The 27,048-nt window shown below is 40.1% G+C and overlaps 2 protein-coding genes across 5 annotated transcripts in view; both read right to left on the bottom strand.

Annotated features, from left to right (window-relative positions):
• NRG1 (neuregulin 1) overlaps nucleotides 1-21,364 on the bottom strand; it is a 942,448-nt gene extending 921,084 nt beyond the window's left edge. For all 4 annotated transcript variants that reach the window (XM_016136163.2, XM_016136162.2, XM_016136164.2 and 1 more), the window contains exon 1: nucleotides 20,632-21,364. In XM_016136163.2, coding sequence (XP_015991649.2) covers nucleotides 20,632-21,364 — 733 coding nt within the window. The remainder of the gene's footprint in view (nucleotides 1-20,631) is intronic.
• LOC118609302 lies at nucleotides 21,365-23,947 on the bottom strand. The gene is made up of 3 exons (XM_036228314.1): nucleotides 23,904-23,947; nucleotides 22,386-22,445; nucleotides 21,365-22,108 (listed from the first exon to the last, which is right to left on the bottom strand). Exons 1-3 carry the CDS (start codon nucleotides 23,945-23,947, stop codon nucleotides 21,493-21,495), a joined length of 720 nt encoding a protein of 239 aa, XP_036084207.1. The 3' UTR covers nucleotides 21,365-21,492.
• Between the last annotated feature and the right edge of the window lie 3,101 nt (nucleotides 23,948-27,048).

The raw sequence follows: 27,048 nt of genomic DNA, 5'->3' as shown, positions 1-27,048 counted from the left end.
ACTAAGGAGGACCTTCACTCATACTTATCTTAGACAACTGGATATGTCTAATGCAGTTGGACATGTAAGAATTTAGTAGCTGGATGAAATACTAAAAGATGGAAACTCTGACCTGTTATTGCATTGATATCACATAACCAGGATCTGGCACATTAATAAAACAGACACTGTAAACCAAATGAGAGCTAGAAATGGATGAAAGAAGAACCCAGCAATGTAGGTATAGGAGGTGGAACTGGCAGGCACTGAAAAAGGCAAATACTTCAATATTCATTTTCTTGTCTTTTTGAAGCAATATTAGAACCCACATGGGCTAAGTAAGCCCATTATAGCCTTTTCATGATATTTTCATTCATGTAGACAAATGCTTTATTGAAGGTCAGCTCATTTTCAGTTAGCTATACAATATTTTCATTTAAAATAATTTTAATTCAAATTTTAAAATTACACACAAAAGTATTTAAATGCCACTTATAGCTCTTAATCTTGTGAAAATCTGGGAACCTCCCTTATGCCCGCAAATTACCTGTCCCAGTCCAAACTCACTACACAACCTTAACTTTATGGCTTCATTTATCCTGGAAGTACCAGCCAGTGTCCTGTATTGGAAAATCATTTTTTCTAGGAAGTTATTTTTTTGTTGTTCCCTTTTCTTCCTAAGGTCCATTGTGTGGCCAGGAAAAGACACTAGAACTCAGGTTAAATCCTAAAATGACTCCTTTTCCTTTTAAATTCAGGAACTACTTCGGGAAAAGATAGCCTCTCAGAAACAGGCTGAACTGACAGATTGTAAAATACAAATATGCACCTTACGGATAAGGTCCTTTTACAGCATTGTATCTGTAGTATGGTGTCTGGCACATAATAAGTGCTCAGGCATATTTATTGAATTGATGACTATGAATATGGAGTCGTCAACGGAGCTATGCTAAAGACATTTTGTTGACTTTGTAACATTTTGTTGAGGATTTAAAACTGTAGACATCCCTAAGACATTGCTTAGAAAAAATCAGAACATTTCATTAATAACTGTAAAAAGTCATATGCTATAAAAGTAACAATGGAAATCAATGGTACAGTGAACATGCTGGTTGTTTGGCTGACTTGTTGGAAAAGAGGTTGCTTCATTCCTACATATCCACAAAGTGTCGCAGATGCATTCAAAGATGATGTGACACAGGAATCCAAATAATCTTCAGAGTTTGAAAAGAAAGATCCATACTTCCCTGGAATATTGCCAGCTTTAGGTTATGTAGACCTGAGTTTGTCCTCACCCTATGGGAATGTCCTTAGGCTGCACTTGCTGAAATATAAGATTAAAAACTTCTAAATTAAAGCAGAATTGCTCATACTCCTCTTCCAAGATTCTAATGGGGAAGAATTCACTTAAGGCAGGACCAGACCCTGGTAAGCTGAGGAACCTTAATTACCTTCATTAAGATAGATAAAAGTTCAGTCAGACCTTTGGGAGTGGCCAGGAAACTCCTCTGATCTGTTAAGAAACGTCTGGGAGCTAAATAGGTTAATATAGCATTGTAAAAGGATTTCTCAAATTAACAGTTCTGAGGGTTTATTCTTTTAAAATATAACTGTAAAAAATATCTTGTCCAGCAAATAAAGAAACCTACAAATGAAGGACCAAATTACATAATCTGTTTGGAGAAACATTAAATCATAATAATAGCATTACAACCAGAACAAGAATTGTAATTATTTTCCAGTTTATAATCCAGAAGTAATAACATGTCAGATAAATTTATAATATACTTAGGTACTACAATAATTTTAATGAGTGGTCGCTATTAAATGCTAGTAACCAAAAAATGTAAAAACGATTATAAATTAAACCAAAGACATGGACTTAAAAGAATGAATAATGGCCAAATAATATCACAGAAAATGGCTATATTACTACAGACTCCCAGTAGCATATGGGGAAAAAAGCCTTACCTCAACATAAAAACAAAGGCATATTTTCTGATAACAGAATTTAAGCCAGGGTATTATTCTATTTTCTCTTACTAAAACAGAAATTACATTTCTTCCAAAGAAAAGGGTTAATATACATATTTCCATCCAAAAATAAAAAGAACACAAAAATAACCTCTCCCCTATTTGCCCCGTTTGGCAAGATTCTCTCGTGAAAGTTTTATTATCTCTAGTGGCAGATAGGTCTGTGTTTGTTAGTGACAAAAGTTATCCAAAAGAGCAAATGTCTAGTATTGATAAGATGCTCCTTGTTCTAGCTTTTCCAATTCAAGACAAATACATACAACGTGCTTCTGCAAACAGTTCTTAACACTCTGCAAACATAAAACACAACCCTATTTATCCAAAAAGTGCCATCTTAAGTTAATAATCTCCCTAGAGATTTTTTGGGAAGATGTGCCCTAACAGAGGTGACTTCTCCTTCACAGAAGTTCGCCTGTCTGAACACTTGTTACATGTGATGTCTCCACTCTGCTTAAGCATACAGTCCTTTATCCTTGGCTGGATTATAAATTCCTCAGACTTCTCCCTATCTCATAGAATAATAATTGTAGCATATCACAAGCAGTAAGTGATCAAGCATTTGCTGAGTTACGGAGAGCAAGAGTAAATAGTATGGCTTTTATAATTTACATTATAATGGTTGTAACATATGGTGCCTTTCATTTTTTTCTAAAGGCCAGGTAGAAAAAGCTGCCTTTAGTATATAAGAAAACTTTTTTAGCAAGTTTGATTGGATTCTGAATCTCAGCTTCTCCACTCATTTAGCCGTGTGTTTTCGTTGTATATCATAACTGCTCTGAGATAGCTTCACCTGTAAAATGGGTACAATGATGTCGACTTGTGGGTTGCTATCAGGATTTGGTGAGATAACCAATTGGAAGGGCTCAGCCCAGAGTAAGCACACTGAATAAGCTCAAATCATTAACAGGGAGAAGACAGCACCATATGTCCATTTTTTTTGAAGCTACAAAAAAGTTGATTTTCATCTTACTCAATTCTACTAAGATACTCTAAATGCAAAAACTCTGCTCTGCCTTGTTCCAAGGAGCACACAACAAGATGAGAAATCTTCCTAAAGCCCCAAGCCCAAAATGTTTGAGGACCACTTTGCATTCGGGTTAGGCAAGTGGAGTTTCGCAAACTCAGTTTTTCCATGTGTGTGTTGGATGGTTCCCCAGACTCATTCCGGAAATGGGGCCATTTCAATTCCCCTCCCCAAGGGGACCTGTCCCGATCTGTTTCGGCTTAGGCTTCAGTATGAGAATCAGAGAGAGGGGTCTCCTCTCTCCCTGTGGAAGCCTCAGACCCTTCCCACCATCTCATCTGCAGGCACGGTGCCTGACGGCTCTTCTGAGTGTATCCTTACTTGGTGTTTCATGGTTGCTCATTCTTGGTGCCATGTCCTGGAGCCCATTTGGAAAAGGCATGTTACCATTTAACTTTTCTAAAAAATGGTTTCTTTCTCTCTCTTTCTCCCTCTCTGCCCCACCCTCCCCAAACTCATTCTCAGTGTCTTTCACTTGCTGCTGCTGCTGCTGCCGCCGCCACCACCACCATATACAAAGTTCTGCAGCCAGAACCGGCACTGCAGAGCCCACAAAGCTAAACCTCCTCTCTGGGCAGGCTCCTTCCCCAGACACTGCCTGCAGGGAAGCTGCCTGTTGAAGCGGTGTCGCTCAAACATCAGAAACCTCTGGAGAGCAGGAGGTCTGGACAGGACGCAGGGATCCACAGTCCTAATGAGCACCAGGTCCTCAAATAACGTTCTGTGATAAAGTTGAACAAAAAATATTGACTCCCACCTGGGCCACTGTCTCTGTGGAGTGTGTACCTTCTCCTCATGTCTGTATAAGTTTTCTCCAGGTACTCTGGTTTCCTCCCATATCCCAAAGCTGTGCACGTTGGGTGAACTAGTGTGTCTACATTGTCCCACGCCAGTGCAGGCGTGTGTGAGTGGCCCTGCAATGGAAGGACATCCTGTCCAGGGTCAGTCCCATCTTGCACTCTGAGCTGTCAGGATAGGCTCTAGCCACCCTTGACTCTGAATTGGAATAAGCAGATTGTAAAATAATTCTCTTACTTGTTTTTATTGATCTTTCTTAAATGTATGTATAGCTCACATTTATTTCAATGTTTAATATTAGGTGTGTTTTGGGTCTTAATTTAGAAGTTGGGTGGCATTTTTATAACGAGAAGTATGCCGCGGAAACTTAACTCTTGTTTATATCAATTAGCCTATGGTAAAACTGGTTTTGTTATATGTCGTTTCCCTTAAAATCACAGTTTCCAAGAGCTTATTAACAAAGACTTGCTGTACGATGCTACTAATCCACAAACCATGCTTGGAGTAGCAGCATTCTGTTCAAGGACCTTTGACACCACAGATCAGGTAAATGAATGCGTAAGGGAATAGAGAACACAGCACTCAAGCCGGTGATGTTCCTCTTTAGTTTCTGCCTCTAACGCTACTTCTTTCCATGTCCCCAACTACAATGTACCCTCCCTGCCTCTAGTCTGCTCCATGGTGACTACCCCTGAGCCCTCCCAATTAGCATTAATAAGGCACTTACTGTGTTGTGACCTAGATGGTGTACATATGTTTTCATTATCTCAGCCCATACTCATCACTGAGACACACCATTCTCATTTTACATCAAGTTTAGAAACATCAAGCAATGTTCCCAAGGTCACAAGTGACAGAGGTACACCCAGGAGCTGAGGCCTGCCCCTTAAGCAGTGTGCTAAGTTCACGCCAGCCTCCAGTTCTTCCCCAGCCATCTGTCTCATTCCCTTCCTGGAGAAATACTAATGTTGATGTGTGGTGTTTCCTCATTCAGACAACGATCTCGTCGGCACAGACCTTTTAGAGACACAATGTCATCTCTGGACACAACTTGGCTTGTTCGTTTGCAGACTGTCGAAGACATAGTTTTGTCCAAGTGGATCTGATTCAGTACTCTCAAAACACATCCACTCCTTCCTACCCAATCACCCACATGTACACTCTTTGAAGATTAACAGGAAAGTTTCCATTAGCAATGGGTACCCACTACAACAAAGAGGGCAAGACAACCCCACTCAAGGGATAGTGCGACCAGAATTCTACCGGGCTGCATTGTTCCGAACAGTGTCATGGTTCTAATAGAGGAAATCAGATACTTGAATGCAAATAAAGGTTCTGCCTCTCAGCAGCTGTGTGACCTTTAAAGTTCTGTAAACCTTGTTGAGTCTCAGGTTGAAATTGGAATTTCAAGACGGTGTTAAGAAATAAAGGAGGTAAAATATGTAAAAATGTTTGGCACATTATAGAAATTCAGTAAATTCCAGTTCTTTCTTTTTTTACACATCTCTTTATTTTCCAGAGAATCTTCAGCTTTATTAGTTGAGAAAACCTTAGTGGCCACAGGATCCAAGGATTCCCAAATCTAAGTGCATACCAAAATCACCTGGAAAGATTTCCAAACATGCAGATTCTCAGGGCATATCCTGGAACAAATAAATCATTCTCTCCAGGAGTCAAGGCCATGGGGTCTTCATATTCTAATCTGCAAACCATTTTTGCAAATCACTGGTCTGTCCCTGATCAGAGAACATCAGGTCCAAAGACCCAACCATGATTCTCCAGGTCGAACTGGTCTGAGGAGTCTGAATCTGCTGCTGAGGGTGGAGGATTCAGAGCGTCTCTCCTATTTTTTGGAGATTTCCTTTCATCATTTTCCCCATTTGCTTTTATTTATATTGTGCAATTTTCATAAATATGACTTCTAACATTTACACTGTATTAAAAGTAGGAAAACTCAAGGTAAAAAACAAAATCCTTGCATGAAAAACTTACTACTTCACAGAAGGTAAACAAATGAAAACAGGAAATTCAAAGCCATTCTTCTCATGGTGGTTCAAACTCCTTATGCAAATGATAGCTATGAACGCATCAATTCAGCAGCTTACTAGATGATAAAAAGACTTTATATAGATGGGCAGGAAAAATGCATTCAGTTACTGTCAGAATAATAGCTCTGGATCGCTTGACTGCTGCTCATTAAAATGCTCAGTCATACTTTCAAATAAAGGTATCTCTGTCAACCAAATACACGGTCCAAGGACCTTTTGACTCAAATATTTTTCTAAATTAGATTGAGAGATGTCACTCCACAGGTATTGATGTGAAAATGCATTAAAGTCCCTTAGGACCTGGGTACCAACTATAGAGACAGTAGTTAGTTTTCAAGTTGGTGTGTCAAGAAAAATCCGAACAATAATTTGTCATTAAAGTGGCTTACACAGTCCACAGGAAAGAATTCTTAGCTAAGGGGGGAAAAAAAAAAACACTAATAAAAAGGTGACCTTTAGCAGCACCTCAGTAACGCAATATATAACTTAATCAATTTGATGATTTTTAAAAATATCATATCTTTATGCAAACTACCCATTATATCTCTGAAATAGAGTCATTCTTCCCAACCCCAAGCCCCACTCCCCCAAAAAAGGGTTCAGAGTTCTTAAAACAGCTTCCTGCTACTTATGTCCAAATAAATATAAATACTACTAAACGCAATCTTAATAATCCAGGGCTTGGCCATTATACTTCAGTCCTCCTAGTCTGGGCTCCACCCACCAGAACTGCTGTGTAAGGCTTCTGCGCTGCTGCCAGCAACACGCACTTTCAGAAACACTATGTCTGGCAGCGGTCAGCTCCGAGGCAACACTGCTTTGGGCTTTCCCTTCTCCATCTTCTGAAAGGATTCTCTAGGGACAAAGACACACCTGATCTCTTCTTCCATCTCGAATCCTTTTTCAGTCTTCCTCTCGCTACTTCTCTCGCTTCTCCTTTCCTGTCACCTCTGCCTCCTCCTCTGCCTCATCTTTAAAAGCTGCTGTTCTTCGTGCTTCATTCTCCACTCACTTTTCCTCACCCTCTCTCCACTTTCCCTAAGCAATTGTATCTACCGCATGGAGACAGAAATATGTCCTTGTGAAAAACTCCCACATTCTCAAACCCAACCCAAGCTGCTCTTCTGAGCTCTATCCATTCCAGTGCTTTTGGATAGTTATTTCCACTTGGATAGATCGAAAACACATGGAACTCACCCTCCTTCTATTGCAATATCTCCCATCTCACTCCCAACCATGCACACAATTGCGCGTGCCAGAAACCTGGGAACCATTCTGCCCGCACACCCACAAGCATTCCCCCTTCATAACCAAGACTAAAAGATGCCTCCAAAACGATCTCACATTCTGCCTCTCTTCATCTCTGCTGCTCCTGCTCTAGAGCAAGCCCACATCCGAATCTCACTTAGAGCCCTGCCTGAGTTCCCTGCACGCACTGCAGGTCCCTTTCAGTCCATTCTCTGCACTACAGCTGGTTGTGATCATTTTAAGTGGAATATTATAACACCCGTGCTTAAGAAGCTACAGCAGTTTCCCACGCTTTCAGGACAAAGTCCAGTATCCTGAAAATTCCAGAATGATGAGATTTTTTTTCCCTTACTTCTCAGACCTCATTCATGCCTCCTTAGTGCTGACCCTCCTCTCCGCTGTTCCTCTCCTCTTTAGTGCTGGCCAAGTCCTTTCCTCCTCTTCACTCCTCCTCCTCCCTAACACCATCAGAAATGTCTCTTTCTCAACAAGAGCTTCTTGTATCTTTCAAACTTAGATAGTCTTCTGTGACATGTTTGCATAGTATCTCGTACTTTTCCCTTATAAAGCTTAGCAAAACTGTGTGTGTGTGCGTGTGTGTATCAGGATATATAAGATAGTTAACAAGACAGAAAGACAAAACAATTACACAAAGCTTACTTGTGTTGTCTTTCTATCCTATTAGCTCAGAAAGGGCCATGTCTAATTTCTACATTGCTGTGATCCCAGAAGTCAGCACAAAGACCAGGAAATAACAGATGTCTAATAAATATTTATCAAGTAAATAAATTAACAAAATACGCTCACTACTTCTCTTTTTCTATTAGTTACATACATTTATTTAGCATTCTTATGATTCTCATCATTTATTTAAGCAACATCTTCAGAATGGCCCCTACAATTTCTCTCACAGGTCAGGAGTGCTTATATCTAAGAGGAAAGAAATAGGACTTGAGAGCTATACAAACTGGTTGAAAAAGGTAAGGGGTAAATTAATGATAAATTTCTAATTCATTTTAATTAATGAATAGATATGTCCCCAACTGACCTGAGATAATGCCTTCGGCTGTTTAGTCACCTGGAACTCAAGACCTCACAAAGTCAAATGGCCCATGACAAAGATGAGACTGAAGAAGAGCAGAACAAATGCATCATTATTCTTCATATTTTACACACAATTCTGAATTACCTTCTTTATCTTCTCAATAGTTAATAAAATATTTTAAAGAGAGCATACAGCAACTTGCAAAATGTAGAGGCCCAAAAGACTATTTTACACAGTTGCAAAACCATTTATTCATTGTCTACATTTACCTGTTACAAACTGGTTCCCTTTACTCCTGAGTTGCACAAAGGAAGCCCAAGCATACACCCAGCTAATCATAAAATTACCAACGATTCTTACTAACAGGAAGTAGGTGGATGATATTGGCACCTTAATCACTTTCATGGGCTTTTCAAGAGCATTTTAAAGAGAAATATTACTAAATATATAATGACTGTTATTTAGCAAGTTACTGGAAATAAAACTACTGAAAAGTTAATAAAAGTGATTAAAAACGGTAGAAGGATTACTCATCAATACATTTAATACACCAGGCAGGTTTAACCTAACAATTTTGCTTTTACAGGCAGCTTTATCAGCCATTTTAATTTATCCTACTATAAGAATAAGTGTGCATCGTGAACCCCAATTAAGCAAGCAGTGATAAAGCCTGAAAGTATTTTTCCACAGTCTCTATATCAAAATGATTTGTTGTTAAACATGGAGCTCTAAACAGCAACCTAATGTGCCACCAAAGGATAAAATGAATGTGATCTGACCCTCTGCATTTCCAATGATATAGTGAGCATTAAATTTTAAAGACTTACTGCAAACTTAACCCACAAAATGCTAATTTGAGCAGAGGAAAGAACACTTAATTAATATACTATTTATCTACAATAAACACAGGTGGTTGCTATGATCTGCTCTGCACATACTTATTGGGCTCTCCCACTGTTATGAGGCAACAAAAGGCAAATCTGACCACTTTTCAAGGGATAACTATGCCATTAAAATAAAATGACCATCACAAATTGGAACCCTGCCTATTTCAATCAATCTGGTCTGGAGTGAGGTTAGCTATGCCTCGGGTGTTAACACGGATCTCTTTCAGAGGAAAGTGAAAACTAGAACATCTCACGTTCATCCATTTACTGGGCAGAAATAAACTATTGCGGTTTTGCCATTACATATTTGGTGTACCATCTGTTACAGCAGCTAGCCTATCCTAACTAATACATCTACTATGAGGAAGGCAGTGTTCAAAAGGGGCAAAGTCCCTTAAGAAAGACTCAGTCCTTGTTATAAATCAGTGTTTGCATTAAAAAAAAGCATTTGTTGCTTTTCTTTGTTAAAAAGTAATATACATTATAGAATCATTAGAAAAACAAAATGTAGAAAATTTTAAATATCGATAATTCCCCGTGCCCAACTGTTAACACTTTGTTATATAGCGTTCACACTTTTTAATTCTCTTTAGATTTACAAACTGATGAGGTAAATAAATGACTGATAGAAAAAATATATGACTATTATATAATATACTTTTTTCACTTGACAATATACTATGAACACATTTCTAAGTCATTATACTTTCTTCTAAACCGAGCTTTTTAAAGACTAAAGAAAAATCCATTGTCTATCTATACAGTTTTATTTAACCATTCTTCTGGGAAAAGGGACCAATGTGTGCAAACACAGAGAGCCCTAAAGCCATTTGGTACATGTGAAGCAATGCCATCAGTGTGGCACAGTGTTTCATGTTGAAAAAGGAACTGGCTAAGAAAATGTGGACAAAAGTTGAAGGGCCTTATATACCATTCTAAAGTTTCTGGATTTTATCCTGATGAAAACTAAAGAGTTTCCTGCAAGGGTATGGTATGATCTTTTCTGTTTCAGCAACAGTATAGAGAATGTATTTAAGAAGGGGAGAATCCATGAGCAAAGATAAGAGGCTGTGACAGTTACAGTAAGAAAGGGAACTACTACAGAAACAATGGAGATGGCAGGGAAGGGAGGAATTGGAGATAGTTAAGGAAGTAGGATCAATGAGATGAGATCACCAAATTGATAATGGGGCAGGAGAGGTTTCTGGCTTGGAGTACCTAAGAAGACATTGATGCTATCATATGGTGAGGAGTTACCTGAATTCACATCAGCACCTACTATGCCTTCTGGCACAGAATAAGCTGTCAATCAAGGAAGCCACTGGTAGTAATAGTAGTGATCGTAATATTAGTAGTAGTAGTAATTTCATTATTATGCAGATTGACTGGCAGGGGAGATAATGAGACACTGTTAAAAATGTTTAATATAAAGTGGCTGTAAGACTCTTGGATGGATTATCTTATAAGTAGTTGGATACACAAGAAAAATAGGGTTTGGGCTAGGTACTAATTTAAAAACCACAATTTATAAGCAGTACTGGGTTTCCTGGAGTAGATGAACCCACCAAAGGCTCAGGGAATCCCAACTGAAAGAATAAATAAAGCTGGGCATAGCCCAGCTGAGCCCTGCCCGGCCTGGCCCCCGTGGTACTGCCAGGGCCTCGTCATGCAGTAATTGTAAAGTCAGATCAAATTACTCCTCATTCGACAACTTGTTTCTGCATCGCTCGTTCTACTCATAAAAGGACTAAAATATATCAGTTCCTTGCCCAAACCACAAGAATCGGGAGCTGAGAAAGGAGGTCCCTTAACCCCATCTTGCGTCAAGGCTGGAATCTTTTCCCCGCCATCATCAGAACCAGTGCCATCCAGCCGAAAACCAAACTCTCCCTGCTCTGTGTTCACCTCGTCCATTTCCACGGCAGCACTAATTATTATGACCTAAAACAGTGCCAGACTTACATTTTTTAATTAATAAAAATTCATGGTAAAACACTTTAAATCTTCTTTGTCATTTTATTAAAACAAATGACTGAACTTTCTTGTTTTATAAGTTTACAATTTGGACTAATCGATTAATCATACTTTATAATTTCAAAGACAGGCATGCAGAGTCAATGGTATTTGCTTCTTGATGATGCTCGTGAATACAAATAACTGCTAGTATTTCAGACAGCAGAAAAAAATAGCACAAAAAGGCCACAGAGGGGAAAAGAGTTGAAGGAAGAAGACACTTTCTCCTCCTTCTCATTAAGTTCTCTTATTCCTCTTTCACGTTGTCTAAAAGTTTCACAATTGTTTTTTCCATGACTATTCTCCTTAGAACAACACTTAAATGAGAAGAAAGGAAAAGACAAGCTCTAGAGGCAGGAGCAGAAGTGGTTTGTAAGCTGAGTCATTTCTGAGATGAGGGCCAGATGCAGTCTGAATGGACCATGTAAAGCATTTTAGTTCTACCTTCTCATTTTGCATATTGGGAACCACAATTTATAAGCAGCATTGGGTTTCCTGGAGGGGATGAACACACCCAGGGGCCCAGGGAGGCCATACTGAAGGAATAAATAAAACTTATCTAAAGATGTAAAGTTGCCCAAAACAACACAGGAATGAAACTACAAAGCTAGAAGTGGAAAGAAGTTCTGACTCCGAGGTCAGGGCATTTTTCACTTGTGAATAAGCTGAGGACGCTCCAAGTGTCTGCCCCCAAGGATACTGTGACCTACTACTGAGTGAGGCAAGACATATACTTGTACATAAAATTTTAAAAGTACATCAATTTCAAAAAAAAGCACAAGATGACATGAGGGAAGTCTGTAATAGCACCATGTATAAAGTATACAGTAAAAAGGAGCTCTGTGTTCAAAGGCTAAATTGAGTATTTTCGGCAGAATCATTACTAGGACTTGACATCATGGAAGCAATAGTATGTGCGCTGTCCCCTGAAGGAGATGTGGAATTTCCACAGGCAGAAGTGAGGGAGGAAAGAGCCAGGTACAGGCAATGGCGTATGTACTAACAGGAGGGTTAGGAAAGTGCATAGCCCATTCATGGAACAATTGTTTTGGACTGGATGAAAGCATTCCTTAAGTAAAATTCAGGATGATTAGACTTAATTTGGAGTAAGGAGGGCACTGAATGTTGGTATTTGGAGTTAACTATGGCGTATCCATTAAAAATTTCTAAGCAGAGAAAGAGGGCTAATAAAAGAAATATTTCAGAATGACTCACCCTCCAGTACAGTGTTTAATGGCAGGCAATTTAGAGCAGTAGACACAATAGAAACATGGAAATTAGAAAAAAGAATGGAAAAGTAATGAATATATAATCAATTAAAAGATTCTGGTAAAATCTAAGTGTGATAAGGTGCCTTTCTGGACCATGTCAAGAATAATGTGAATAGAAATACATATTCTTAAGTATATGTAATCTTTAAATCTTTCATTTGTTTTTATTAAGCTATTATCTGTTGTAATTTTGTCTTTTGGTGGCTTCAGATTCAGGAGCCTAAATGCTGGGTAAATTAAGAGCTGAACAGATAAACACCTCTGTATTTGAACAACTTTTATCTCTTATTAATGACAGTATTAGAAGCACTACATTTAAATAATAAAAAAAAAACAGCATAAAAACTTCTCACCACCACTTTATACCCATTAGAATGGCTATTACCAAAACAATAGACAATGACACACACTGGTGAGAATGTGGAGAAATCGGAACTCTTGTTCATTGCTAGTGGGAATGTAAAATGGTATAGCCGCTGTGAAAAATAGTATTGTGGTTTCTCAAAAAGTAAAACATAGAATTATCATCTAATACAGTGATTCCGCTTCTGGGTATATACCCAAAAGAATTTAAAAGCATGGTCTTGAATAGATATTTGTATATCCATGCTCATAGAAGGATTATTCACAATAGTCAAAATGTAGAAGCAAACCAAGTATCCATTGACAGATGAATGGATAAGCAAATGTTGTGTACGTACAACAGAATATTATTCAGTCTTAAAAGGAACCTCTGATGCATGCTAAAATGTGACATTATAAAGACATTATAGGAAGGGAAATGAGACAGTCACAAATAGGCAAACACTGTATGTTACCACTCATATGAGGTACTTAGAAGAGTCAAATTCATGGAGACAAAAGTAGAATGGTAGTCACCAGGGGCTTGAAGGAGGAGAGAATGCAGAGCTCTTATTTAATGAGTATGCAAGTTTCAGTATGGAAAAATGAAAAAGTTCTGGAGATGGATAATGATGATGGTTGCCCCAAAATGTGAATACTTAATGCAACTGAACTGCATACTTTCAAATAGTTAAATTGATAAATTTTGCTACCATAATTTGAACAAAAAAACTGCTTACCAGAACAAGACTATGTTCCCAAATGCTCCAGTTTTTTTTTTAACCCCCACTCCAATGAAAGAAAAGTTGCCAGTGTTTCTGAGGACAAGATGTGAGCAATCTCGGTGGATGGGAATGAAGATGATGGAGGAAAGAACATCTCAGATGTGCCCAGGCTGGCAAAAAAGTAGAAAACCTGGGCAATTTCAAAGTGGTGACCCATTTGTGCTAATGACAAGATGATGAGCACCCCCACTCTGAGCAGAACACCTTCATCCTGGTAGCCACCAAAGAGCTCTAACTGCCAGAATCACCTCCAAAGGGCAAAGTCTAAAGAAAAATTTCTGTTTGAAGCAAATACAGCCATCTTTCCCCTCCTCAGTAGACAGCTATCATGTTCTTCACAGAAGTGCAGCCAGGATGCTCCCTGCAGGAGAAGAAAATGCTTCCACTGCATCTGCTGCTTCACTGATAACACATCATCGCCCATGGTATCTCAAGGGCTGACTGAGAAAGTGAAGGGAAAGGATCTCATTATTCATCAGAGCCCAAATAGATGTGTGCCATCCCACCTGCAGTCCAACCAAGAGCTGAGGTGATGTTAAAAAAGGAAAGGAAAGGAAAGGAAAGGAAAGGAAAGGAAAGGAAAGGAAGGAAAGGAAAGGAAAGGAAAGGAAAGGAAAGGAAAGGAAAGGAAAGGAAAGGAAAGGAAAGGAAAGGAAAGGAAAGGAAAGGAAAGGAAAGGAAAGGAAAGGAAAGGAAAGGGAAGAGAAAAGAAAAGAAAAAAAGTGAAAATAACTCATCCAAAGTCTTTTTATTAGTTCTTAGGAATGCAAGCAGTACTTTTCTATCTTTAGTTATAAGAACTGAATCTGTGCTGAGATGGGTAACACCTGTGGTGGAGATTAAGCATGTGGAATTTCTGAGTTCTGAGATCTAGTACCCAAAATAAATTGGAATGATTTGGGAATAGGTCTAGCAAAAAGTGATACAGATTCATTGACTATTCAAAATTTCTTCTGTGCTTATGAGTCTTTATAACACAGGGAACTTTGTTTTTTTTTTTTTTTCCCCAGCTGGGGCTACGGACTACACAGAATAAACAATGTCCACAAATAACTGAGGAAACAAAACACACATTTTAGGAAATTAAATACCCTTTCTCTGAAGCCCAAAGGTCGATCCAGAGGTAAAGCTCTGGGTGGTGAGAGGAGGAAATGGTGTCCTGGTAGGATATGGCTCCACATGCTACTTCCTGCACATACCCACCTCAGCGAATGAGAGACATGGAGAGAAAGAATCAGTAGATGTGGGTATTTTTCCTTCTTTATTCAAAAGTTAGCCAAGAACAGGGATTGTCACTATCCAAAAAGCTCAGATACTGCTATCATTTATTCTTTTATTCATTTAATTATCGAATAGGTATTTAATCTACATATAGCAATCAAGTTGTATGTGCCTATCAAAGAGGCAAAAAAGATAGAAACTCAATGAGTTGTAGTTATAACCAGGTGGTTTTCGTTAGCCTCATGATGTTTTAGCCTCCTTTGCCTTAATAGAATTCCCAGACTAGAGACAACATTTGGAATGACAGTATTACTATTGTGGGCTTTCCAAATTTAGCAAAGCAGACAATGCTGCACCCCTCCCACTCCAGGATACATCCACTACCAAAACTCCAGCGTTCTTATCAAGCAGGTCCCCTTAGGGTGGGTTCAGCTCGGCTTATATATTGTCTCTGAGGAGCAGAAGGAAAAGAAACGATTCCCTCCTCTAGGTTCTCTTGGCCCAGCATCACCTCAGAAACCTGGCTACCAGCTCTGCAATCGTGTACCTCTCTGAGCTGTTTCATAGTAGGTTCCAGCACACTGGGGCAGATGTCCAAAGCCAGAGCCTTGGGCTTTGAAGGGGAAAGTGTCTGAAGTAGAGATGCAGTGTAGGTTACCATCAGTATCCTCACAGGTTGGACAAAGAGCCTATTAGGAACAGAAAGACCATCCACATTCACAGTTTGGTGATCTAAGACCTCCATTTTCTGACATACTTGGAGCCAGACAGCGGAATTCCAATACATAAAGCCTTCCCTTGGAGTATTTATAAGAGAAATAGAGATGAAGGGAAAACACCTATGAAGCCTGAGTTAGGAACTGGTAGAACCATCTCCCATGTACCATCCAAGCCGTGGGTAAACTAAAATTCTTCCCTTTGTATTTTTAGTTATTATGAAAAACAAGATATAAATTTTATTAGGTCCTAATGGAGTAAACCAAGATTAGGATATAGTTTCCAAGGAAACTATTTCCCACAGGAAAAAAATATCCTAGTTCTCTTAAAGACTAAAAAAAAAAAAGAAGAAAGTAAATTACCACTATCTCTCTCTAGCATTTCTGGATGGCAAGTCTATATTGGGAGTAATTGTTTCCTATCAATTGGATCTATGCCAAGCAGAGATTAGTCAACCCATTTTTTAATTTTCAACTTCACCAGAATGTCTTTTATCTACTTCAACCTGTATTGATCATTTGGGGACAGAGAACCAGGAGGCAAGCTTCAGAAACAGGCTCACTTCAAGTGCATCATAGCACTAAACAACATGAAAACACAAACTCTAGCCTAGCACTTACCTAACTTGGTGAGACTTAAACCCATTTACTGTAAATTAGCAAATAATTCAACTTTAGATTTCGAAGTATGACAGGATGTACATATCACTAATCGGTTTAATTATTATAAAGTGATTAATACTGGGGAGAGTAGCTAGGTCATATATTCATTTATAATGTTACTTTACTTTTAACTTATTTTATAACATAAGAGCACAAAGCAACATGTGCATGCACAAATTTAGAGCATTCATATACGGATGGAAAACTCCACAATAAAAATTTCTTTTATTTAAAAATAAAAACACTAAAAATTAGTTTTACTTTCTTATGGAAACTTTGATAAAAAATGTTACACTATTGTTTTTGGTAACAAATCGCATGTGTCAATAGGAGCCCCAATTTCTTATCTTTTGTTTCCATTATATACTGTTTTTATTATATACTTCCAATGACTATAATAATCAATGAATCTCTACCACTGTTACTCATTATATACTTTTCATTTTCATGATTAGCATTTGTTTCTATAAGGCTAATCAAAATACCCATTCAAATCAGAACTATCTATAATTTTTTCCTATCATTTCTGCATATCAAAAACAACCAAACAAGAAAGCCCAGTATTTCTAAGTATGAGAGTTTGAGAATCTTTGAACATCTGGCAAGTTCGTAAATTGTCACCAAAATTTAAGAATGCGTTTTAAAAGATGTTACATTTATAATTAAGAAAAATAGGAAAAATGAGCATTGAAGCAAAGAAGACTTCCTGAACAATGAATAGATTACATTTGACAAGGGCAATAACCCACCCAATCACATCTTTGGCTCTCATTTGCTATAAATATACAGGCCAGCAGGAACACAGCTCGTTGTTTTGACCCTCCGTGCTGTTTAAGCTTCCCGGTATTACCTAATACATTAAGACATATGGTAAAACATTCCCTAGATTTGGAGGATTTTTGGATCTCCCACAACTGATGAGAAACTATCCCCTAGTGCTTGTAAAATATTCTAATTCAGATATTTAAATTCTCTTTGTAAAATATTTCTATCTCAAGGAGTTGTTTTCCCAAATGACCTATCTTGGTTTCATTTTTTTAACATCTGTATTTAAAAATAACAGTTTTTATATTCAACAGAAAGAAGTGTTTTAAATATAGTATAGATTTTTGAAAGTAAGATTTATACAGTTTAAAGAGAGCAGTCACAAACACTTGGGAAATTAAATTTACATGTGTATTTATGAAATACAAGCAGTCAAACTGTATCTGCTCCTATTGCTACTTTCTTAATATAGCTTTTATTAAGAATACTTTTCTTCAATGTTGGATGGAAAATCCCTGGAGCATTTTTCTCATTTTCATAATACCATAAGGTCAGCATACTTCATTAAATAGTTATTGAGGCTATTAGAAAAAGCAGTGTCATTTATCATAAATATTTGATAAACATGTCTACATTGTCAATACATTCCAATATTATATGACATAGCAAATAGTTAAATTAGCTTGTAAGATCACATCTGATATAAAAATTTTGCATGCCCAATTATAGATGTTATTCAACATCAGTATTTTCACTCCTTTTTGGAAATTAGCTTCTGACTAGTTTTCACAGTGCTTTGAAAACTAAAAATATTGCACTTCAAACAATGATTTGTTTCATAATAGAAATTTCATTGAACAGTAAATTATTTTGCAGTATGATGAATATAAAACCTAGAAATATTTCTTAGATCCTTCAGTGAGCAAGAGAAAAACCAAGATTGGGAAGAATTTAACTAACTGTAAAAGGAAGTGTAATTTACACAAACTGCAAAAATAAAGCAAACAAGCTATGAGATTCTGTGCTGTCTTCTAAAATACACTAAGCACTTTCTGTTTCAAAAAGGTCCATTTTTCAGAGAACTTTTTTACAGACGCTACTCAGGACTTGAGCTTAGATAGGAAGTAAAAGGGGGGGGGAACTCAAGGAAAACCTCTATTAGCTCAACACTGAGGCTAATCTGTTGCACGTGTGGTTTCTACACTAGTGAGCAACTTGTAGGAAACAACACTGCAGCTGAACGCTTGAGAGCTGGAAACTGTTCCCTAGGTATGAGATGGCAAAATGACTTTGCCATACTCCCTCTCCAGCCTAGCATCATGGCTCAGGCAGGAACACAGCCATCATGCCCCCAGGGCAGAGTCATGCCGTTAGAGAAGGACTGTCAGCTCCATCACTCTCCCTGAAATTTTCTGACCAGAAGCACACAGAAGCAGCTCAATCAAGACAAACCAGCCCCTATTCTCTCTGTATATTTTTTCCCAATTGTGTCCCTTTGCCTGGTAGATTCCAGATGACATTGTTAACTGTGACCACACAACTGAATGAATTTAAAGTTTTCACATACTTTTACACTCAACATGGATTTACAAAGTTTACATTATATAAAATAGCTTACACTATTGACTTTTAACATACAATGTTACAATAACTTTTGTGTTCATAAAAATTCAAAAGAAATTTTAGCATGTTTCAGTTAGTCTTTAGCTAAATCTATTAGTTAAGGTTTCAAGCAATATCCTCCTTTAAAGTATATAATACTAAAATCACCAAATATATACAATAATTGCACAAACCTAGAGTAGTAACCTCATGATTTCTGAATCTATTCGATTACACAGGGAGATTTCCAGTTCATTTTAAAAATCTGCTTCGCTTAGCATGCCACAATTTACAACTATGTATTTTGTTTGACTGACAAACAAAAGGGCAAAACTACTTTTAGTGAAGCTTTTTCCACTTAGAAGCACAAAAATAGGATAGTATTCCTCCAGACAACATGGATTTCCCATTTCCAAACATCCTCTAGATGCTTATAAAAACTTTTCCCCTCAAGTCTGACATTTACTCTCAGTTAAAAGGCAAACCAACACTGTTGCTAATCTAGTAACACACCCCCAATCCTAGGCATCCTTGCCAACTACAGTCTCCTCTATATTAACTTCCCACCATGTACAGTAATTGATTCACAGTTCATACGGTTTGGGGCAACATCCTTCCTGAATTACATATAATAAAATATGAAAATTGGACAATGGCATGGCTTAAAAGGTTTTGTTTCAGATTCTATTAACAGAATAATATATGCTTCAGTACAATGGTGTGGCGCTTTTGTGTTGCCTAATGAGACAGCTCCCAGCAGAGTGTTTCCCATGTTTTACAGTGACATCTATCAGCCAGACCCAGGGAATCCCAATGTCACTTAGCTTTCTTCAGTACCACTGTCTGAGAACAGCTTCTGTCCACTGAGTGGTGCAATCTTAACAGGTCTCTGGCGCCCAAAGTGCACCCTTGAGATGAGGAAATAGTGGATGAAAAATGCTCTTCTCTGGCATTAAAACTGCATCGTTGGGTATTAATTAACTGCAGGATATAAGCACCACAAATGCCGACCAGAAATTTAAATAATTAGGCATCATTAGATACAAATGTAAAAGAACTGACACACTTTGCATCTCAGGCAGACTGACCAAGGCATGATGCTGAGTTTTGTAAAAAATCAATTAACCCCACCATCTCTTAGATACATAAAGACCCAAGAAAAAGCTATTTTGCATATTAGAATTTGTGATGTGTAATCATGTTAATTTATGGTTTGAGAAGAAACCCTGCTATGTTTTAGTGATTATATGGTAATCAAGAAATTATACAGATATTTAGAACCTAGAAATTATTGTATAAATGGCATAAATTTAACGATCCCTTGGAAATGTAATTAGATTATCAGCTAATTTCTCACACCTGATCCTATGAAAGACACCTGGGAAGAATACTTTAAGTGGTAAACCGGAAAAGGTGTGGGAAATCGACTGTTAAACGCATCTTCCGAAATTCTTCAGGGCCTACACGTGAAGCTCCATAATTACGTTCATCTGTTATGATTCATTCACGTGCCAAAACATACACCAAACCAAAATATTGTAAAAACAAAAATTCTTAAGATAATTTCACCTTCAAGAAAACAACTTTATACTTCTCACATACGCACATGCACAAAGTACAAACTGTACCTATCTGTAGGATACTGAGTTCACCAAAAGCTCTACCACATTTAGAGGGTTCTCAGTGCACTGCCCTTTCTTTATTGGGGCTCTCCACACACAAGTCACTAACCCTTTCCACAGTTAGGACTCCAAGTGAAGAGAAGGCGTTAAAATCCTATGGGGACTCGTCCTCCTCCTTCAAAGGAAAAGCCGCACAACAGTGGCCCAAATTCAGCAGCTCCTAACCAAAGCCAAGTTCAACACTGCACTCTCGAGAAAGCAACTGGCCTTTTCCATTCTACTTGGTGAACGAAACCCCAAGAGATTACAAAGTTTTAGGCGGTCCCAACCGAGGACCAAAAGTGGGCTTTCACCAATGACAAAGCCTAGAAAACAGGAAACCGGAGAAGGCTCTGTGGAATCCAATTGGCGACACCTCCTTCTCTGAGGTTCGTTTGGAGTCTACAACCCCGAAACTCCCCAGATCGTGTCTGCCCCGCAGCCGTCGAACCCGGGTGTCCGCCAGCCGCGTCCCGCTCTCCACCTCCCTGCCCGGGCCGGCGCACGCCCCCAGGGGCGCGGGACTTACCGCACCGCTTGCACAGCACCCTGCTGACCTCCTTCTTGAGGTTTCTGCCCGTCTCGAGAGGTGGGAAAGATGCTCGGAAGGCGGCAGGCGCACGGCTGCTGCTGTTGGCGTCGGGCTCCATGAAGAAGATGTACCTGCTGTCCTCCTTGAGCCTCCCGCAGGAGGGGAAAGCCGGGTGGCCCCAGGCGCCCAGGCGCACGGTGAGCAGCGAGTCCTTCTTCAAGCCCCCGGCTTTCACCGCCCACACCTGGTGCACCTTCACCAGATAGGGCGCCTCATCTCCCAGGTCGTCGGCGCCGGGTGTCGGGGACGTGGGCCAGGAGGGCACGGTCCCGTTGGCGGAGGGCAGCGGGTCCTGGGCGGGCAGCCCCCGCACTCCGGAGCGGGCGGCCGGCGACTGGCGCTCGCCTCCCCACGCCCCTGCCTCGCCCGCCGCCGCCGCCTTCCTGTCGAGTGCCCCCTGCTGCCTTCGCGGCGGGTGCACCTTTCCCTCGATCACCACCGCGGCGCGCTGAGCCAGCTCCTGCACCGAGCCCACGCTGGGCGGGGACGAGTAGCACACGGAGGCCCCCGCGAGAGCCGCCTCGTCGCCGGCGGCCGCCCCTGGCGCCAGGGCCGCGGTCCACAGCAGTAGCAGCGGCAGCAGCGGCAGTGGCGAGCGGGCGGCGGGGCCCGGGCGCCGGGCCCTTGGCCCGGCACCCCCGGAGCGGCGCGGGGCGCGTCGCCATCTCATGGTGTGAGGTGCGTGCGGGCTCCGGGCTGTCGGTTCGGACTCTGCCTCGCTCTATCACGCTGCCTCCCTTTTCCTCTCTCCTCCCCCCTCCTTACCCTCCTCCTCTCCCCTTACCCTCCTCCTTTTATTTATTTATTAGGAGGGGTGGTTGTAGGAGAGTTGTTTATGGGAGGAGGAGGAAGAAGGGATGGAAGAGGTGGGTGGAACCTCAGAAAAGCAGAAGAGGTATAAGGGCAAAATAATAATAATAACAATAATAAAGCAAAATAGAAAAGAAAAAAAAAAGCCACTGACACTGCCTCGGTTGCTGGGAGTGACAGGTCCTCCCGGCGCCGCCGCCGCCGCGCCCCAGCCCTGCTGTCGGGGCTGCTGTCACAGGAGGAGGACGTGGAGGTGGAGGAGCTGCTCAGCGGGTAACAGTCCTTTGTGTGAAGTGATGCTGCGGCGGCTGCTGAGGCTGCGAGCGAGCGGCTGAGCGAGCGTGCAAGGGAGAGCGCCCTGGAGGCGGAGTTGCGTGCCTGGAAATCGCTGGGTGGCCGCGGCGGCGGCAGCGCCCTGCGCCTCGCCAGCCTGTTTACCTGTGCTGCGAACTCGCCCCTCGCTTGCCTTCCCCATGCTGATTCCAGAGTTGGTCTTCCTCGGTCTTGCCTTCCCTGCGCGTCTCCTCCTCTCTGCCTCCTTGATTGCTGCAATGGGAGGCCGGGCAGCAAACAGGCTGCAGTCCGAGTGGGCTGTGGAGATCTACTGGGGAGTAAGAGGTGACGCTTCAGTAATCGGGGACCTGTTAGCCGGCGCAGAATGCCCAAACGCGGGGGGAGGCGGGCTGACAAGGAAAGGGAGACACTAGAGATGCGGGTCTTCGCTTCGGAAAAGTTTCGTGTGAACTGATTACTTGAGAGTCAAAAGGGAGCAAGCAACATGTTCACAGGAGACAGGAAGCAATTAAAGAACTTTATATCACGCTCGCTCTCCTTCAAAAGCGCGCGCACACGATGAGCACCTAAGATATGACGCTGCTTACACTCCATTCTCGTGTGACACTTCAGTCTTGATTACCCTTGCCTTTCCTTCTATTGAAATTCTTGGCTCACCATAATTTTATGACGTGTGGTACTGCTGACATGGGCATTGTTTAAATAAAATAGCTGCTCAATAAGGCCATTTTGTATAAAGTTAATGGCACTTTTCTACTAGTTAGTTTTAAAAATATATAACAAATGAAATTTCTATGGCTCCTGGAACAAAGATCCCAGACATGAGGAGCTATAGGTAAAATGTCGTTCCACCTGAATACCATACGTCCCCCCGCCCATCCTAACTCCACTCCGCCTCCAACCCTCCCCCTCTCCAACCGCCTGTCTGGCAAAAATTAAAGAGCTGCTTTTAAAACAAAAATCCATCATTTCCCAGGGATGTTCTTTTCAAGCAAGTACCACTAGATAGAAAGAGAACACATTTTTGGCATTTAAAGGAAAATATTTCTCTTATGCTCTTTGATGGTGAAAAATGTATTCAATGACCCAATAAAACTGAATTGAAGTTGTTATTCAATGGTCAATAGATCCACATTGTGATAATTTAAGATTTTAAAAGCATTCTAACTTCATAATATCCTTTACTCTGGGATTCTACAAGTCACCTCTAGCAGTTTCTTGAAAGTATGTCACATAAGCTTTAGTTTTTTTATATATAAAAAATAAAAGTAGACTATAAGCCACAAAAATGTTTTCTTTTTCCTTTTTTTGTTTGTTTTGTTTTTTGTTTGTTTTTGTTTGTTGTTGTTGGGGTTTTTTTGCATAATATATGTGGCTAGAAGACAATATCCCACTCCCTCAAGGTCCAGCTTGGAGGGACAGGGTCCTGATGCTCACTGTGTGTTTCGACATATGGAGATTCCTATTTCTTATGCCCTGATAGGGTGCTTTCAAGAGAAGATCTCCATACAGCAGCATAACAATGTTCTCTTGAATGCTGGTGCTCCTAGAGATTTATTGAAAGAAAGCGGTCAAACATCCAATCCCACTGGTGTCTCCACTTTCCTTTGACCTGATCGCACACATTTCTGACTCGACGGAGTTGAAACTCCAGCCCAGAACACTTTCTCTCTTCCTCTCCTTTCAGACCTTGTATCAGTTATCTACTACTGTATGCCAAACTACTCCAAAATTTGTTGGCCTAAAACAATATTCATTCATTTAGCCCAGGATTATGTGGGTTGGCAATTTTGACTGGGCTCTCCTAGGAGGGGTTTCTTCTGTTTTCAGTTGGGCTCACCAATGGCTTAGCTGGGGGCTGACTCGTATCAGATGGCTTTAACTGAAACAGTTCATCTCTTGAAGAATGTGGCCTCTCTTCCTTCAGCAGGCTTAGCCTGGCTTATTCATGGCAGCTGGATGTATTCCAAGAGAATGGCCAGAAGCATGCAAGGCATCTCAAGGCCTGGGCATAGAACTGGCACCTCATCATCGCCACTGTTATAAGGCCAGCTGAAATTCCGGGAGTGGAGGAGTAGACTCGATGTGAGGAGCTGAAAACTCACTTTGCCAAGGACAGAGACACAGGAAGGGGAAGAATTAAGGCCATTTCTGCAAACAATCCACCACAGATAGTAAATGCCTTTGAGGTCCACCTACGCCCTGAAGCCTTCCTTACATACTAAATGCTGGTAGTGACCATTCCCCACAGTGCACTCTTGCTGCATTTGCAGTCCGTATCATGCCTCCTCACTATGATCATGTTATTTTATCGAGCCCAAATGTTTCAGTTTTACTCCAATCTCTCCGACTAGAATGAAAGCTTATTAAAAAGCAGGGACTATATTTTACTATTCCCTTGTTTTAACCCAGTTTGGGGCCCACATTAAGTACTTAATGTCAGCTGATTAATCATGGTCTGATGTACCGTGCTCGCCACAGGTAACCTCAATACTGCCCAGCCCTGTCAGAGAGAGATGAAATTCCAGGCAATAAAAACAACAATAAAATTTTATAGCACTGGCTTAAAGAGTCATTAAATGCATACATACCCCCTCTTAGTACTTTACAAAGCATTTTATCTATGATTAAACAAACTGCTTCCTATGTTTTTTTAAAGCCTTTTTTCTATGTATTTTTTAAATGGCTTTACCTTACTCACAGATTTTTTCCTACTCTCTCAGCTTAATAGTAAGGGGTAATTCTTGTGGATATTTTCTGTGTGAAGGTAGACTAAGAACTATTTGCATACATAGTTCATTTGAGTTCTTGCACTGGCGTCCTCATTTTCGAGGGCACCCATATATTGCAAGGGATGTTACCCTCTTTGGTCCTTTTGAATAAAAGGGGAATAACATTTCTGATATGATTACCATGTGTTTGAGAGACGGTATGAATAAATGCTCTTTAAAACAGAGACAATGTAATTTTTCCACACCATTGTTTTAAAAAGACAAAAATAAAAAGGTTCATTCTTGTATCCTAAAACCAGGATTCTAAAACTTTAGCATGCATCAGAGTCACTTGCCCATCAAAAAGCGCAGACTGCCAGCTCCATCCCAGAGTTTCTGATGCGGTAGGTCTAGGGTGGAGGCAGGAGAACCTGCACTCTAACAAGTTCCCAGGTGATACTGATGCTGCTGCTGGTGGAGAGAACACACTTTGAGAACGACTGCCAAAAACTTGAGATTTATAAACTTCGAGATAGTGTAATAATACTATAAATGTGCAAATATATTAGGCACTATATTCAAATATTACATGTCCCCTCCATCCTGAATTTTTCCCATTCCAATTTTGAAAAGGAAATGTGGATTGCCTCCTTGGTTGTTAGAGGCTGATGCTATTTAGCAGACTTATTCTGACTAATTAAGAAGGCATGGATGACCACCTATTGAGAGTAAAGGTGAATGCTTCCTTGAGCACTTAACTTGTTTTAGAGGTCAGCTTGACCCAAAAGGAAAACTAGGGATCACAGCAGTTATCATGTTACCTGGGAACATTTTATCTGCTCAAGCAGGGAAAAAACGAAGCGACAAAATTATGCAGGTAAATGTGAAACACTATTTTTACTAGTTTAGAAAATCTGAAGAGGAATTCCTCAGAGCAACCTGAAAAGGTTTGCCCATTCCTGCCCCCCACCACACACACACATTTTATACCTGATAAATGCTTCTAAATGGTGGCTATTGAAGGGGCAACAGGAAATCCAGAGGCACTGTTATCTATTTTATCATCATTGACCAAAAGCACACAGAGTGCACACCTCCAGCCATAAATCATGGAACAACTATACCCCTGGTCCTGGAATCCTGAATTTGCAGTCTCACTGAGAAGCCTCACTTGCTTAGCAGCCTGTCTTGGAGCAGACACAGAATCCAGAACAATTTAAACACGGTGAAAACAATAAGCTGAACTTGAGAAAAGAACAAGTCAAAAGAACTGATGAATTATAGACCTATAGAAGCCACCTGTCAGAAGCAAGGTGGCAAAATGTCTCAGCTGAGAAGTAGCTAGAAAGTTAAGGAGACTTCATTAAATACCAGCTGCAATATGAGTCTTCAAGAACTGGGCCAAGCCCCTTGAGTTACAGACACGGGGCCCTGGTCATTCCCATATACCCACCCACCCACCTACCCACTCACCCCTCCACCTATCCATTTCTTTAATTATATAATTATAAATGACAATACTATCTAGGTGAGACTAGAGAGATAAAAGGCTCCTGCCCTCAAGAAACTCAGAACCTAAGCAAAATGAGTCAAAAGAAAAAGTCAAGAACCATGTGATTATATCCCTCATATGAGAGATATAAAACCGAAAGCAACAAATGAACAAGATAAACAAAAACTCATAGACACAGACAACAGAATGGTGGTTACCAGAGGAAAAGGAGGGTAAGGGGGTAGAAAAGGGTAAAAGGGGTCAAATATAGGATGGCGGAAGGATATCTGACTTTGTACTGCAATATACAAACGAAGTGCTATAAAACTATACACTTGAAATCTATATAATTTATTAACCAATGTCACCCCAATAAATTTAATTAAAAAAAAAATCTTTTAAAGAACCTAGTGCCATTAGTTTGCATACTTTGATATTTCATGAAATCCTGTAGATTTCACGTATTTCGGCCCACCTCAGAGGGAGGAAGGAGAATGAAAGCAAGAGGATTTTTTTCTTGCTTTTCTTGTGATTCAAGACATCTTTGAACTTTGTGGCAAGTATAGAAGAACAAAAAGTCTTATTTAGGTTCATTTCCTTAACTCACCAAGCAACAGCCCTTACCAGCCAACCAAGAGATGAACATTCACTGGACATATGCAATGGGAAATACGTGTAACGTGTAGGGACATAACTGGCCTGCTGTCAGATTCCAATTCTGCTATTCATCAGCCCTATAACCCTAGGAAAGTTTATAAATCTTCTGAGCCTGTTTTCTTATTAAGTAAGCATAGTACCTGCTTTATTTCACAGGACCTTTGCAAGGATTACAATAGATTAGTATATCTATTCTAATATATTGTACATCTATTCTATATCTATGAAAATTCTTGAGGAACTCCATTGTTATACAAAATACAATATGGATACATGATATCTAGCCCTCAAGAATCTCCCACCCTAGTAATAAAGACAGTACATTTTTGGAAATCGACTTAAACTTGCTTATATGTCAAATTCCTTTATTGTCAGAGCTCATAACTTCCC

This window comes from Rousettus aegyptiacus, unplaced genomic scaffold, assembly GCF_014176215.1.
Source record: "Rousettus aegyptiacus isolate mRouAeg1 unplaced genomic scaffold, mRouAeg1.p scaffold_m13_p_11, whole genome shotgun sequence".
Lineage (NCBI taxonomy): Eukaryota > Metazoa > Chordata > Mammalia > Chiroptera > Pteropodidae > Rousettus > Rousettus aegyptiacus.
Note: the sequence above shows the minus strand (reverse complement) of the source record. Positions and strands in the feature narration are given on the sequence as shown.